The 16,350-nt window shown below is 37.6% G+C and overlaps 2 protein-coding genes across 2 annotated transcripts; both read right to left on the bottom strand.

The window, feature by feature from the left end:
- Positions 1 to 306: 306 nt before the first annotated feature.
- Positions 307 to 4,099, bottom strand: LOC117431322 (keratinocyte-associated transmembrane protein 2-like). Its single transcript, XM_034052131.3, has 3 exons — positions 3,947 to 4,099; positions 1,716 to 2,479; positions 307 to 1,630 (listed from the first exon to the last, which is right to left on the bottom strand). Exons 1-3 carry the CDS (start codon positions 4,038 to 4,040, stop codon positions 1,499 to 1,501), a joined length of 990 nt encoding a protein of 329 aa, XP_033908022.3. The 5' UTR covers positions 4,041 to 4,099; the 3' UTR covers positions 307 to 1,498.
- A 2,051-nt stretch (positions 4,100 to 6,150) lies between these two features.
- On the bottom strand, positions 6,151 to 14,004 carry LOC131699478 (voltage-dependent anion-selective channel protein 1). Its single transcript, XM_058996352.1, has 9 exons — positions 13,855 to 14,004; positions 10,814 to 10,883; positions 10,489 to 10,538; positions 9,827 to 9,979; positions 9,677 to 9,729; positions 9,168 to 9,395; positions 8,032 to 8,182; positions 7,410 to 7,467; positions 6,151 to 7,206 (listed from the first exon to the last, which is right to left on the bottom strand). Exons 2-9 carry the CDS (start codon positions 10,878 to 10,880, stop codon positions 7,115 to 7,117), a joined length of 852 nt encoding a protein of 283 aa, XP_058852335.1. The 5' UTR covers positions 10,881 to 10,883; positions 13,855 to 14,004; the 3' UTR covers positions 6,151 to 7,114.
- Positions 14,005 to 16,350: the final 2,346 nt, after the last annotated feature.

Raw genomic sequence — 16,350 nt, 5'->3', positions numbered from 1 at the left:
TTATATCTGTACAGGTGGGCAAAATGGGTTGACCAAACTTATCATCCATCAGTGTCTGCAATTTGCACACTAACAATCCTGAAAAAATACCTATTTTGTTCTACTGCATGCAGTATCTGTTAAACCCCTTATACTAGCAGCCTAGGGATCCGCATAGGTGGTGGCTTTGTGTTCACCTTGGTTTAAGAATTGTCATCCTCCAATAAACCTGCTACCTAGTTTTCCTTTTTTGCTGTGCATTCGACTTTAAATGATCTGCACATCAACCACTTGTACTTGCCACAAAGAGAAAGAACAAGTCATAAATAAAGCATTGATTATATTTATTTGAAAAGAAAACAGTTTTAAGATGCACTGTAACACATTTGAAGTCTCATTTACAATTGTGCTTTTGTCAATATATTTGAACAATTTAAACATTTCTTTTGAAAAGACTGCCCATTAAATCTGCTTTGAAACCTATACTGCAGTACCATGCACCACAAGTTTCACACTCATGCTAATTAACTAGAAAATATTGTTTTAATTTGTATTTACAACTTGTAGAAATACTATAACTTACACTACACCGTGCTTCAAATCTGCATTATGTACAATTGTATTACATTTTCCACAATTTGAGCAGAACACAAGCATTAAATGGTTGTGTTATAAATAGAAAGTACATCATGAAAAAGAAAAAAAAAACAATGTACAGAAAATAGGAACTGTACTGATTACATATAATAAGTCATTGATAAGATGTTTAAATTTGTTTGCTAAGGCCGACTTAAAAAAAATAAAGTATTCCAATATGGCCACAAATCACCTTGGCAAAAAAAATAAAAAACATATTTATATAAAAACCAAAACATGTTTCCTACAATCCCAACAAAGTCCTCACATTAAAATGATATATATCTGTACCTCCAGAGGCATTACTCCACTGCTTTACCTTCACACCTTCATTTAATTATACTAGATCTCTATTACTTTCTTATTTTATAGAACAGAAACATACAAACCCAAAATCCAAGTGTACTACATAATGCCTTTACAACACTTCACTAATAAGGCAAACTGGAGTACTTTTTTATTCGATTATAATGTTAAATCTGGAAACGGTATTTAGAATTGTCTAACTGAATCTCACATAGATGTAGAGAAAAACAGATGTGTTTGACTTGGCAAAATGTTTTAGTTGTAAAATTTGGAAGCCAATTGAAAGCATTTGATATGCATATTATTCAAATTTATTTTGACGATAAAGAATCAATATTATACAGAAAGAGGAATTCCATACTGCAAGCTATACATTTAGTAGTAACCAAGGTACATAGAGAGCTCAGTTTAAGAACTAAAAAGTAGTCAACTTTAACATCAATGTGTACTATTTAAAATGAGACCTCTCAGGTGCTTTTAACAGCTCCTGTCAAGTCCAATGTAATAAATTAGCAACACCTTTAATTAAAGCAGTTTTTCACACTAAAAGAGAGCATTACAAGTTTGTCCAACTGGCTCAGAAAATGTAATCATTTGTCATTTTGAGTGATGGCATGGCATCTTGAACATTCTGGTCCAGCCTGTGATATTCCACGCTCCTTGAGCATAAGCCATCTTTCCATCGTCTACTTTGAGTCAACAGCACAATCTGCAAAAGAAATAACATTTTTTCATATATCACTTCAGAGGATGCAAGAAAAACCATGACCTCAGACCATTCTGTTAAGTCTTACCTTTCTCTTGTTATGGTAAGTAATGTACACAATGGCAACCAGGAAGGCAATGATCACCAGGTGGAAAAAGAAGTGGGAGTCTTCGTCTTCAGAAGAGTAAATGGAGGTGTCCTTGATGTGGACTGCAATCTCGGGCAGGTCAATGCCTTTGTCCACGTCTTCAATAAGCTCACTCTTGGCATTTACGTCATTCATCTTGCCCATCTGCTCCTGGTCAATGGGCAACTGCAAACCCAGATAATCATCTTCATAAATGTCAATATCTATGATGGTGGTGGGAGAACTGTCTTCATAACCAGGCCGCGTTGGTAATAAGTTATCTTCCTTCAAAATCTTCGCTTCGGTTGCAGTAAGGATAGTGGTGAGGAGAACTGGGGGTTTCTTGGGTTTTGGTTTGGCAGTTGTTGTGGTGGTGGTGGTGGTAGTCCTCCTAGTTGTTGTAGTGGTAATAGTAGTGCTCTTAGCTGTTGTAGGAGCTGCCACAGACGTAACTGGTGGTGGTGCTGGTGTTGTGTTGGTTATCTTTTTTTCTGTATTTATAGCTTTTGCTGCTGGCTTGTTGTCTTTAGGTGTTATGCTTTGAGTTTTGTTGGTCACTGTTGATATATTTAAGGGTTTTTCTTTGTCTATGTTATCTGTAGTTTTCAATGGCAGAGATTTCGCAGTATTCAAAACAGTTTTGTCCGTTTCATTTTTAGTTGTAACTTCAGGGATAATTACCTTTACCGACACATTTCTTGGAGCGGAATTTATTTTGTTTGATGCTGTGAGAGAAAAAAAATATATATTCAAATGTTATAAACACAAATATCAGTGCCAAAGTGTGTCACGATTTGTTCAGAAAGCAACAAAACCTGGCATTTAAAAAACGAGCTATTAAAAACATAACAGATCTTAAATGCAACATACTTTTACTGTAGAATAAATATGGGGCAACAGATTCTTATTTATCCAAGCCCAGAAAAAAAAAGGCTGACCATTTCAATGAACCATTGACATGCAGATCTAAAAGTAATTACGTTTGCTCATATATATATATATATATATATATATATATATATATATATATATATTATATATATATAAATATACTCTTACTGCTAAATTCTCCCAAAGTCAACAGTTTATATCAATGAAATGATTCACACTGAGGACACATATTAGACGCTGGAAAATGATTAAGACTAGCTGTTACAGAGCAGCACACTGCAGGAGTTCTGGCTTTCAACAGGGCCATTCACATGTGAAATGGTAGAGCCTATAAATGAAACACAACTAATTCTAGGTATTTCTGCAAAGACGTTTGTTGCTTGTTCATGGAATAGTTTTCGATGCTGTGACGAAGAACATTTAATGTGGAATAAAAGTGATCGATAAAAACACCCACAGCATAAAGCATGTTATTACCTACATTAGATCTAAAAAAAAATCTATTTTTATGTGTTTTAAAAAAAAAAAAAAAAAACATAAAATGCAAATCACATTATGTAGTTCAAACCAAATAGCTCTTGGTAAAACCTTTGTTTCAATCAGGTCACTAAAAAGCTGTTTGTTTTCAAGGAAGCGCACCTTTAAGTAGATGGAAAAATACAATGCGGCATGTAACTCAATATATTAACGTAACATTATTCTGCAGGTTTTATTCGACTTTATGAAGCAAAATTAGTTATTTCTATAGTGATGCTAAACTTGTAGCCATATTATATCTGTACACTGTTTCTAGGCATGCCCTGCTGTCATGATGAATAACCTGTTCTTGAACAACATTCTCCAATTCTGAAACATTTACACGTCTTTGATGTTTAGTACCATTACAGACAAGCCCAACAATAAGCCCTGTATTGCTACAAAAAACAATGTGCCATGTTTACAAATGGTTTGTTGTACGGTACTGTGTTCCAGCAGCTACAGCAGAGATGACGAAACAAAACTGTGTTTGTACCAGAAAATTGACGTTGAAACTAAAGTTTACTGCACTCGTTTGATTTATCCAACAAACGTGTCGGATACTGTATGTATAGTAATAATATAATACCGCCGCTGAGAGAGATACGTGTCTTTTATTCAAATTAACAAAAGGACATAAACTGAAAACGGAATTTTGTAATTTCAATATTGCAGTACTTCCTATACTGCATCACAGTACGCCCGCCCCGGCAGAGTTCGTGGTTAATTATTTGACCTAGTGTGATTTATTGTTCAACCCTTAATTAATTAATCAATTCACTTACTATCGTTCGTTGAGCTCGAAGGAAGTAACAACGTAAATAGCAAAAATACAGAGAGACAAGTCAGACGACACTCCATGTTCCTGCAGGCAGCCATCTTCCAAACGGCGAAAGCAGTGGGCGCGGTTAAAATCCACCGATTCACCCAGTGACGAAACAAATGACGTAAGACTGAAGGTATACGTGTCGTCACGCCTCCTGGCTTTTTTCTTTTTTCATCAAAGGGATCGCAAATATATTGTATTTTGTTAACTATTAACTGAGCGCAGTAGGGATTCGAGTAAATGCATGCACATGGATTAGGGAGTGGTTAACAAGTTGAAAACATAAAGTACTGAATGGAGGGGAAACCTCAAAATGGAGCGAGGTAACCAGTGGGGTACCACAGGGATCAGTATTAGGGCCTCTGCTGTTCCTAATCTACATTAATGACTTAGATTCTGGTATAGTAAGCAAACTTGTTAAATTTGCAGACGACACAAAAATAGGAGGGTGGCAAACACCGTTGCAGCAGCAAAGGTCATTCAAAATTATCAGAACTGGGCAGACACATGGCAAATGACATTTAATATAGAAAAAGTGTAAGGTACTGCACGCCAGGCAATAAAAATGTGCATTATAAATACCATATGGGAGATACTGAAGTTGAAGAAGGAATCTATGAAAAAGATCTCAGAGTTTATGTTGACTCAGAAATATCTCCATCGAGACAATGTGGGGAAGGTATAAAAAGGCCAACAAAATGCTCGGATATATAGTGAAAGGTGTTGAATTTAAGTAAATTTAAATCAAGGGAAGTAATGTTAAAACTTTACAATGCATTAGTTAGACCTCATCTAGAATATTGTGTTCGTGTTCAGCAAATGAGCAAGATGGGCTGAATGGCCTCCTCTTGTTTGTAAACTTTCTTATGTTCTAATGTAATACGTAACCAGTCACGTGTGTAACCTGTGTATACAGTTATGCACCAGAAAATCCAGATTTGAGATCCATTAAAATATGTGGTAAAATTACAACACATAGCTAACAGTTGACTATGAAAAAAAAAAACATTACAAGTGTGTGTATATATATATATATATATATATATATATATATATATATATATAAAGGCAGGGGGGACTTGGTGAATCTGCAAAGAGGATTAAGACAGCATTCTGCTGAGGCATGCTGCTGTTCTATCCTGGCTGCTTCTGATTGGTCACAAACTCCTCAGGTAGTTGGACAATATTCCGTATATTCCCTTTGATTCTATCAGATGAGAAAATGCAGAACTTTTAAGTTGTTCCAAAAAATGGAACAAATCAGCTGGAGTCGGAGCTGCTGCTGTGCTCCTCGTTTGTGGAACTCTATTCCGGTTGACATTAGGCAGGTGGAAACATTGGATTCTTTTCAGTCGTAATTGAAAACATTCTTATTAAATGTGCTTTTATGTAACTCAGTGTAACTCGAGTGTATTGTATATATGAGCTCTCTTGTTTTTTTTTTAAATTTTGAACAGTGCGAAGGGCGTTGTATAAAAATACATTTGCACTGTGTATTGATTAGAGTTGACAGGAACACATCATTCTTGTTTTCAACACCCACGGGCACAAAAGGTAACCAGTTTTGTATGTACTCTGTTATGAAGACATATTTTGCATGGGGCAGCACACCTTGAAAGAAACAACCCTGGAAACCTACACCGCAATGAAACAAGTCCTGTGAAACCTGAAATACAGCTTTTTGAGAAATTGCCTGTCACCGATATAATTGTTATGAATGATTGCTCAACTGCTTTAGCCTGAAGCCAATTGAATTGACTCACAGTGACTTCCATTTAAATGTGTTGCCTCTGTGAGAAGCCAATTTTAACAGAATACTGCTAATTGCAATTTTGATCAATGAAGTGTTGTAATTGATTAAAAGGGGATTGGAGCTGGGAATCGATTTTGAAAAGGAATTGACAAATGGAATTAGAATTGAAAAAAGGACTTGATCACAACCCTGCACAGAAATAACTACATACACTGAACACATGAAACCTATGAAAGGACAAGATATACATGTGAAACCGATGCCATCTAGTGGTTCGTTTAGACTACAGCACTACCGTATAGCAAATGTTAAAAGGCTGCATGGTCAGAACCACCCACAGCCCTTTATTGCAATTTATATTCTACTTTGATGAGTATGCTTATATTTCAAAAAAGCAACCACAGACAATATAAAGATAAAGTTATTTATTTTCACGGTTTTGCAGTACTGTCAAGTAGAGCGTGTTGTGTACCTATTATACACCAACAATGGAAGATTACCATACATTTCCTATTGAAAGGTTGATGGTTACAGGGTCAGTTACAATGATCCTTCCCTATTTATGGCTCTCTCAACAGCATGGTTCCCTTGTATCCTGGGGAATAGGACAAGCGTGCCTATAATACCATGATAGACCTCCGAGTACCAAAAGAGAGAAGATTTACACAAAAATATTACACACACGATTACTATTGAAACAAATGCATGAAATGTACACCACAATTTAGTGCCTTTTAAAACTACAGTTGCATAAAGTTTAAGGACAACTAAACCTACCAACAACAGATAGTTTGAAATAAACAATTCCCATCTTATTCATGTTTTTTGGCTTTTGAATTCAAATGGTAGCATTAAGCGACAGCCATCAAGTCCTCATGCTGTTCCAACAGGCCGCAAGAGCGTAACGTGACATTTATGCACAGCAGCGCCACCTACTGGCTAGAACGCAGCAGTTTCTTTGTTTTGTTTGCCAAAATATGTATTCTTTCAAGTTGAAGCCAAAAATATACACATGTTTCTTTGGGTGTTTTTTTTTTTTTTTTTTTTACCCCAGTTCTTTGCAATAGGATATGAAAAATAAAATAGTGTTCACAAAATGAGATAAAATAAAAACAAAACACAGGAACTGTGATGCATTTGAAAAAATCTAGATTCCTCTGAACTGTGTTTCTAGCAGAGCTTACAAGGGTTAAGAAACGGTCCTGTATCGTTAAGGTTCAGTTGTCCTTTTACAATTGAGGATCATCAGTAACAGGATTGACAGTACAATAATACTTGCATCCCACATGGTACACATACAAGGTCAAACACCAGGTTGTGAAGGTAGCTATTCATTAAAATATTTGGAAGGTAATGATTGTGCACGGAGATTGCCTATGCTTCGAACTCCAGTCCTAGACCCAGTTTATGGCCACCAGCATTGACATTTTTACCATCAAGAAGAGCTGAGAGTGTCAGTTTAATACCTGCAGGAAATAAGAGAAATTCATCAGGGTGGTTTAAAGCTTTCAAAATGCAAGCTTTGCTAAGTTTAATTTGAATAAACCCTTGAAAAATGTACGTAACCTGGCCTGTACATAAAATGCTTTACAGAGGAAAATAAAAAATAAAAAAAGAGAGTTATGTTCTGGATGTTTACTGCAGCAAAGCCCATTGCTCAAACTCTCACCTGGCTTTAGGGTTTGAGTGTATCCTAATCCAATTAGACTGGAGTTGTTCACTTTGGCCTGGAAATAAAATCAATTACATTTGTTTTTAAGACATTGAAATCACAAATACACAGTCTACTAAAGAATAGAAAATTCACATTGGGAATATATCGCTTCATTAAACACAATGGAATGCACCTTTGAAAAACAGGTTAATGCATGGTGACCCTTCACTTTTGGGGAACCATTTATAAAACATCTCAAATGTTTTGATTATTCTTAACAAGGAATACCAGTTTATTACAATATATAATTAAAGCTTCATGACATATTGAACAGGAAAGGTTTCTTATAAAATGCCTGTTACAGGAACACTGTACCGCTATGCAAGGTTATTGTTATTAACTGCCTAGTAATGTTTAAAACAACCTTAATACAAGTTAATTAATTAATTATTGATGGCTTATTACAGCTATATTCTCAAGTATGATCATCAGGAACACTTTACCTAAAAGAGGTTAAGGGAAAAAACATACATTACAATTCGAAAATAAATTTAAAAAAAAATGCTTTTGTTGATTTGGAGTAAATAGCTTTGGGATTCTTGCCCTAGCAGTGCCCAATACAGTGTCTGGTACCTACCGAGAACGATGCATCAGCGTCGATCTGATATTTAGCTGCAATTCCGAAGCGGGTGTTGCTGTTTCCAGCAGTCCACGCCAGATTGACAGCCGTTTCCAGATTGTCATTCACCTTCTGATAAATGGAGCCTCCGAACTCTGTCCCATCATTCCTGCAGTGAAGAACCCACATTAAACAACTGAGATCCAGCAGCACTAGTCCTGGACATTAAAGTGCACTACTAGAACAAGTGGTACTACATGGCTATATGTGTGTGTGAGAGGTGAAGAGAACTACCCGAGGCTGAAAGCCTGGGTCTTATTCACTATTTAAAGTGTCAATATAATCCACACAGACACACTCGGGGGTCCTACATTTTTAGAATATTTGTTACAAAATCAAAACAGAAATGTCTCTAACAAAAACAAACTTTTATTTGTAGTCATTTGGCTTTTAAAATCACAATATTTAGGTTTGTTTACAATATGTTTGAAAGGGAATGTCGCTGTTTTTAACTGGCTTCGCTAAAGTGTGATGTTTCAAGCAGGTGACGTGAACCATCCCAATACTGAGAATAAAGGGTGGTAGAAAGATGATGTCAGAATAGGGTTTGTGATGTCACAGCTTACGGCACGTAAAATGTGTGCTCCCATTGGTAGAAGCACCTAAGCAATCTATAATTCCTTTTAAAGGATTAGCATTTCACATAAGCCTACAGCAACATGGGGTTCCCACGTCAAGCTTTACTGCTACAGTATTATGGCTCATGGAGCCAGCAGGTTTACACTGGGGGTACTTTCACTTGCTTGTGGTAAAACAGAACATGTATATGAACCAAAATCAATACACAATTTGACAACAATTGCTGCTTTGAACCATTAGGTACTTAACTCAGAAATGATTCGTTTGGGGGTTGAGGTATAACTTCCACTTGTCAAAGATTTAAATGAAGACACACATGTATGTGCTTGAGGACCTGCAGTGCTCGTGGGCTTTTCAAGTTTACAAGGTTCAGGTGTTTATTTCTGTGAAAGCTTGACTAATGAACGACTAATGAGAATTTGTATATGCCTTTATACTGTATTTATCCATGCGTATGTTTGTAACACTATGCCTAGTACTGTCGCTCTTTCTTTCTCCCCCGCTGGTACACTTACACATTTGTGTGAAGCTGGAACTCGTCTGTCTTGTAGCCGACTGCGAAGTTGCTCTGTGTGACCCTGGATTTCCCTGCCTCAAAGGTCATCTGGTAGCCAGCGAGCCAGCCCTCGTAGCCGAAGACCGCGGCTCCGCGCACAGAGGGCCCGGCGATGTCAAAGTCCACGTCACAGCCGACATTGATATGCTCCCTCTTGTAACCGGTCTTAATCTTACCACTCTTTTTCCTGCGTCAAAAGAATAAAACCCATGGCTTACGTGCTTGAACACAAACCATTGCTTTTTAAACTATATCAAGTCACTTCGGCTTGGAAAACAAATCCAATAGAAATGGCACATTGACAGATTGAGTCATTAAAAAAAAAAAATAATTAAAATGTTGGCTCGGGTTATCTATGAAGCTGCCTCACTATACATTTGTACATAAATTCAATTTTTAAAAAGTATTCCACCAGCACTTTTTGTAACCAGGTAAAATATCTATAATGCTGTCTTTAAAACTGCTTACCCAGTGTTTGGTGAAAATGAAGAATCGAAAGTCAGCTTCAGTCCTTTGGCAAGCTGAACAGAAAGGAAATCCAAGTTTTGCATGTAAGGGTTTGTATTTATTTCAGACAGACTACATTTCAAAGTGAATGTCCTCTCTGCGTTCAGTTACCTGGTCTTCGATGGTTATCTCTGTGCCCAAGGTGTTGTCTGTGTTCCACTTCTCTGTGAATGCCAGGCCGTGCTCCGCCCACTTGTACTTGGTTTCAAGGCTGCCCGCCACTTTGCTGGTCTCTGTGTTTGCAGACCCCGAGCTTGTGAATTCCTAAAGTCATTTGGATTTGAAAAGAGAAGCTTATGAATCCCCTGCATTTATCCCTGACTGCAGTAATACAATCCGAAAACCTACCTCCATACGCACCAGTAAACAGCTTATAATTGCTGATGGAACCCTTTCTTTAACCATGCAACACTGCAGACTGGGATATAGCGGGCTCAGGCTTTCCCATATTGAACATTCACATTAATATTCATAAGAGATACATGCTGAGTACACACATAATACTTTATACAGTAAATGTAACAGTTTGATTCTACAGTAGCACCTAAGCATTACGCAGGATTAGGATCCTGCGTATTGCTTAGGTGCTGAAAGTTCTAATCTTCAGTGTTCTATAAATCATTAGCCAAAATATTTGTCTACTAGAATTAGGGGTCATTTTTAATCAACCATACACTCCGCAAGGATTAGCACAGTGGATTTTATTGGTGCTATTCACAGCACCAATAAAATAGCGTTTGATGGTATGTATGACATTAGTAACAGCAACCTACCAGTCCATTTTCTGACTTTGTTTTCAAATCAAGCTTGATCAGGCCAAAACCTTTAAGAAAATAAAAGAATATTGAATATTAAAACACCCTGGCATCTCACAAGAATTAAGTCATGGAGTCCGCGAAGGGGTTGCTGATTGATAGTGACATCTTCAAAACAACTGGTTCAAGCAGCCTCCTTATCTTTTTATTATTTACTCTAAAATCTAGTACTGATTATGTGCACGCTGTAATGTGTTAAAAAGTAGCATACAGTCTTTCAAAGCCATAATAATAGAAATGAAAAGCACATTTGGGAAAAATATATGAAAATCAAGATAATTACCATATCCCTTAGTGAACACATCTCTGGCTGACTTGCCAAGATCAATATAAGTTGGTGGGACTGCCATTATCTGAAAACAAGCAGCACATTTATTAAAATTGGAAACTAACAAGGGTAGGATTTCCACATGAATCACCGTTCTGATGAACTATTGTTAGGTGCTGAATTATCAGGTATTGTGTATCCAATATTTTAGTTTATTAAACTCTACAAAAGTTACTGCATCAGTGTTTAACTATTTTATCTCCCAGGCAACCAGCCAGCTGTCTTTACAAGCAATACATTCACATAGAGAGGCTACATTTTATAAAATAGATTTCACAGCAGCCTTTTGCTGGGTGTGCCTGAAGAAACTGATGTTGTGAATCAACATTCTCCAAGCTGGTTCATGGAACTCATGACTGTTATGACCAGGGATAAATGCTGCAGACACTTTTAATCCTGGTGTCCCACACACTGCTCCAAGAAGACGTTGTGCAGTACAATAAACTGGATTGAGTGCACCAGAACAGCGAGGCATTCCCAACCACCACAAGAGCAGTATGAAGTTCTATTACTGCTGATGAATACATTCAAACTGGTGAGAGGCGTATTATCCCATTGCCAGGGTACTGAAGCAAGCAACTCCCTCAACCTTCATAGTTACAGTCACTATGCTGCCTCTGGAAAATTAGTAGGTTTTTTGATGCAGTAAACTGTGTGAAGCTGGAACGTATAATTCCTATTCTTGCAAACTAAATTCCAATTTTAAAAAGTATTATTATTATTATTATTATTATTATTATTATTATTATTATTATTTAATTTAATTGCAATATAAACCGGATCAATCAGCAACCACAGATAATGTCTTGTTAAAATATTTGAATTTAGAACGATGTGATTGTCCTCCTCTGGCCAATTACTTCCTCAAAAAAAATGTCAAAATACTTCATAACACTGATGTGTTTGACTACAACAGAGAGTGACCAGTTGTTTTTGTCTTGGTTCAAAGACTGCGAGGTTTGTAGAGAATTATATCCAGCAGTGTTTTATCGCATAGCCCGCCCTCCCTCCCTCCCTGCTCCTTAGTTACAGACAGCGGCTTACCAAAACTGCTGTCAGTGACAGTTTACCTGAACTGACACTAAATTGCCAAGGCATTTCGAGATAGTGTAAGTGGAGCAAAAATAGGGCACACACAGAACATTATGTCATTATGTCAGTGCTTTGTTAAACGGGGATAGAACAAATAAACTACCCACAACCTGCAGAATAATTACATTTGGTTGGTGGGAGGTATCCAATGATGGGAAAGAAGATTCCAAGACAAGCACCACAGGTTATAAAGGACCCTGCTATTGGAAACTGTGTCATCATTTTGTATGACTAACAAATTTAACCAGTGCCGTATGTTTACGTATGCCATCGGAAATCACATTGCAACCTCACGGGACTCCAAGGTCCCAGTCTGAGGTGTAGAAATAAATGTGTAAAAAAAAAATGTTGTCCTGTCTTAATGTATATTCAGTAAAGGAGTTTCCTTTTTCAATTATATAGCTTCATTTTGACAAAAATAATTCAGGAATGAAAGAGTTAAAAAAATGTTTTAACAATCACAGCAATTTCACAGGAACACACCACAGTTTCGCCTCTACATACACAAGCACGAATTCATTTAAAATGTAGCTTCTGACCGATATAACAGAGCCTAACGTAGGAGGAGGAATCTAGGAAACATCGCGATCCCAATCTGATCTTCAGCTGACAGACTCAAAGTAACCCACTCCTTATTTTCACTGCAAGCCAAATTGTGTTTCAAAGACAAACAAACGAATGCAGAAAAATGAGCAATATCAGGCATGTATAATTAATGGCAGTGGGGTGTGTGTGTGTGTGTGTGTGTAGTTTCTCAAGGAGTGCCACTTCCATAATAAATTCCCAGAGGGGGAACAGCTAGTCCCAAGCAGCCTTTAGCATAGAGGATACAAAGATAACCCTGGTGATGCTCCAACCTTGATGGATAGCTCCTCACATAGTAAACACAATGATAACAAATCAAATCCCTGTACTAACAGGCAGATAGCTTGTCTCCATTTCTTCTCCCTGTTAAACTGTAGCCCTGCACACACCCACCTTCCTCTAGTCATAGGGTCTTGTGGAAATGCGACTGAACATATATACATATGAGATTACCTAAGACTGTGTTTTTTTGTTTTGTACGCCGTGAAACAGCAAGGTTTTAATAATAAGCATTGATATAACAATGCCGTGCAGTTCACCCCTGAAGATAAATGATGCAGGCAGTACCTAACCTTTTTCAATGTACAGAGGTCACGTCAGACCAGTGTTGCACTCGTGCAATACTAGTGTCAGTCTGTGTCACTGTCATGCCTGTCGTATTGTATTTTAGAGGTCATCTCGGTTCATTTAAAAAAAAAAGAGACAAACATTAGAACTGCCGCAGATCTACCGTATTATTAAAATTAGCTGGTTTCCAAATACGCTGGTTACCGTAGATTATTATTAATATACCCTAGTTAATAGTCCGCATTTGATTTGTAGAATTGTACAGTACTGCTAGCAATACACGAAAGAAAAACGAGCTTGCATCTTACATATGTACAGGCAACGGTTTGAAAAACAATGTAAAAATCTAATGAACGGAATAAAATTTTCGTGCTGTCCACGCGTGGATACATATATGACTGCACAACACATGTAAGTATTGCTTGGTCTCCGTCTCATTCTCTTGTCAGCATCTTCTTCAACACGTTTTTTTTTTTCCCGCTTGTAGCAACGTGGGTGCCTGGTATTGCGGTAGTTAGATCAGTGACATATTTAATTGTTGTAATGACACAAGACTACTAGGAATTACACCACCACTGCGCCGCGGCCTTAGCCGCTGCACTGCAGCATCAGTAACTTGCGGGGAAATGTACCTCCGTTTCCTGGCATTCGCGTGTTTTTACACGTCTGTGCTTCGTCAAGATCGACATACCACAGATTGTGGGGGTGTAGTTCAGGTATTTTAACGGCCATTAAGTATATTTCCCACTTACCTTCAGCGCAGCTGTAAGACCTCGCTGGCAAGAGTCCTGTCAAGCAGAGATGGGGATGAAAAGGGGGGAGGTGACTGCCTGACTGTCATCGAAACGCATACGTGCAGGGGCGGAGGAAGCAAGCGCACACCTCTCAAAGACAGTTAAAAAAAACATGCAGGATGATGAGGTACCAACGTGTTTGACTCGCAAATACAATCCGACACCAGACACAACCCGGTTCTCTGTGTTTAAACACAAGCTTAATTTTACTTTCCACAGAGTATGCGTTATGTCAATGTGATTGGCACGTCATTGTTTCACTCGGCGGGGAATACCCAGACCGCGAGCTCATGGTGTGCTGTTGTAACTTCAAGGCTGGGTAGTGTCGATGACCTTGGAAAAAAACATGAAATCACAGTATAAAATGCGGATGGTTTTTCAGCAGGCCTGACAGCTTATGTAGTTTGTTTATGTGGTGCAACCTTCCAGTGTTGCCCATAGCACTTGTCTGTTTAGCTGTTATCCCACACAATCTGCGATGACCGCAATGACCCCAAAAACATCAGAACATTTTATCTATCTATCTATCTATCTATCTATCTATCTATCTATCTATATATATATATATATATATATATATATATATATATATATAGAGAGAGAGAGAGAGAGAGAGAGAGAGAGAGAGAGAGAGAGAGAGAGAGAGATTGTCAGTGGTGCTTTCTGAGATACAAGTAGGTCTGATACTACAAATATTCATACTGTTTGAAATATATTTATTTTTTTACATGGCTCCCTGTTTATGAAACTTGTGCTATTTGTTTTGTGAAGGTCCATAGTGGGCAGGCGTTTTCTGTTCCTCATGTTCACACTGTTCCTATACCAATGCCTGACTATGTATGTCACCATTCTTCCTGTCTCGAGTGTGCATCAAAGGTCAGAGAGTTTTAATTGCACTGGTATACATAAGTGGCATAGAATAACAAAACTAAATTGTCAGAGTATAACAAGCTGTTGATGGCTTTGCAGCCGTTCAGTAGCACTTCTTTCTCATGAGTTCTTTCTCCAAGTGCCTTTCCACAATGGCATAGTGTTACATTCACACATAGTTCTTGTTTCATTGCCCTGTGAGTCTACAGCCTCAAGTGGTCTTCTGAAGTGTTTTGTCAACTTCTGTTAACAGAGTTCAGGCCTCCTGTATAAAACCACAGCTTGGGTGTCGAATTTGTTTCCTCTGAACTTCCATCTTGTTAACAATGGGTATCACGTCACGCAAAACATTCGCGTTGCACTCAGAAAACAGGGGCAATGTTTACTGTACGAAGCAGGACGCCTGCATTGACAGATAAACCGAAGATCAGCATGCTAATTCTCTACCTTCTCATTGGACTTTGCCTTGCCAAACCTTGGCATGATGTGATCAGGTTAGGATTGAATGTGTGGGCAAGTTCACGTGGCGCCTTCTGACCTATCACAAGCTCATACGCACTAAACCTTGTAATAAAGTATCCATATATCTATACATTTAGCCCATAGGTTACACCCTTCCCTTGTCCAGTGGAGCACTTCCCTTCTAATAATTCTAAATAGACTGAATGATGTGTAAAGAGGAGATGTGTGAAGCTAACATTTCTTTCTTCAAATGTCTTTTCATTACAAAGGTAATTGGAAAGCCTGCCGTTTTATTGAGACGGACATGAAACTGATGGCTGGTGGGGGTTTGTCAATAATAGGGTCTCATAAAATGTGTGGAGATTATCGGCACAGTGGACCCACAGTTATATTTACTATGAGCTGCCTCTTTATCACTGAATGTAAGTGGCATACAGTGCATACACCCTGTACTCATACACAGAATAAGAGTCTGATTCATTAGAATACCATCAAAAACAAACAACTAAAGTTTTTAATTCTAGTGGGACATTCATTATGAAATTCCGAATATAAAAGTAATTATTTATAAGTGTTCCGTGATGTGTTTCAAATTTGGAAAAAAGTGATCTTTAAAATCATTGACAGCAGTTTGTTTGTATTTTTGTTTTTTTTTAAACTTTTGTGCAAATTACACAGTAAAGGCTTTCGAATCTCATGTATTGTCTCATATATTTTATTTTCCATTAGCGGCTTGGTTTTACTGGTATTCATTGTGAGAAGTCAGCTCAAATCAAGTTAATACCGTTTTATTTGTATTTGTTTTAGATTCTCCAAAGAAATTCTGGATTTACCATTGGATTTGTATGTTTCTCTGTGTCACAGGGGTGATTGGCATTCTGTCTGCACAAGATCACGACACCATTGACGTAGCTGTAGCGCACGATTGATCAGGTAATGGCAAATGATCAGGTAAGTTAAGCTAATAAACAGTTATTCTTCCTTTCTACTACCAACATTACATTTTGACCCCATATAGTAACTGATGAACAAGATAATTCACAACAGTTCAGCACCCACTTTCTTCTGGTGTCAATTCAAGTTTTTTTCTCTCATTTATTTTTAAAAGAAAGAAATACATAC

This window comes from Acipenser ruthenus, chromosome 22 (assembly GCF_902713425.1).
Source record: "Acipenser ruthenus chromosome 22, fAciRut3.2 maternal haplotype, whole genome shotgun sequence".
In the NCBI taxonomy this organism is placed as follows: domain Eukaryota; kingdom Metazoa; phylum Chordata; class Actinopteri; order Acipenseriformes; family Acipenseridae; genus Acipenser; species Acipenser ruthenus.
Note: the sequence above shows the minus strand (reverse complement) of the source record. Positions and strands in the feature narration are given on the sequence as shown.

Bases quoted from the DNA above. Each gene is read 5' to 3' on its own strand.
- LOC131699478 (XM_058996352.1), bottom strand. From the start codon at position 10,880: ATGGCAGTCCCACCAACTTATATTGATCTTGGCAAGTCAGCCAGAGAT. The intron at 10,539-10,813 runs GTAATTATCTTG...ATTTTCTTAAAG, and splicing joins TGTGTTCACTAAGGGATATG to GTTTTGGCCTGATCAAGCTT. The intron at 9,980-10,488 runs GTAGGTTGCTGT...AAATGACTTTAG, and splicing joins CAAAGTCAGAAAATGGACTG to GAATTCACAAGCTCGGGGTC.
- LOC117431322 (XM_034052131.3), bottom strand. From the start codon at position 4,040: ATGGCTGCCTGCAGGAACATGGAGTGTCGTCTGACTTGTCTCTCTGTA. The intron at 2,480-3,946 runs GTAAGTGAATTG...TTTCTCTCACAG, and splicing joins TTCGAGCTCAACGAACGATA to CATCAAACAAAATAAATTCC. The intron at 1,631-1,715 runs GTAAGACTTAAC...TTTCTTTTGCAG, and splicing joins CTTACCATAACAAGAGAAAG to ATTGTGCTGTTGACTCAAAG.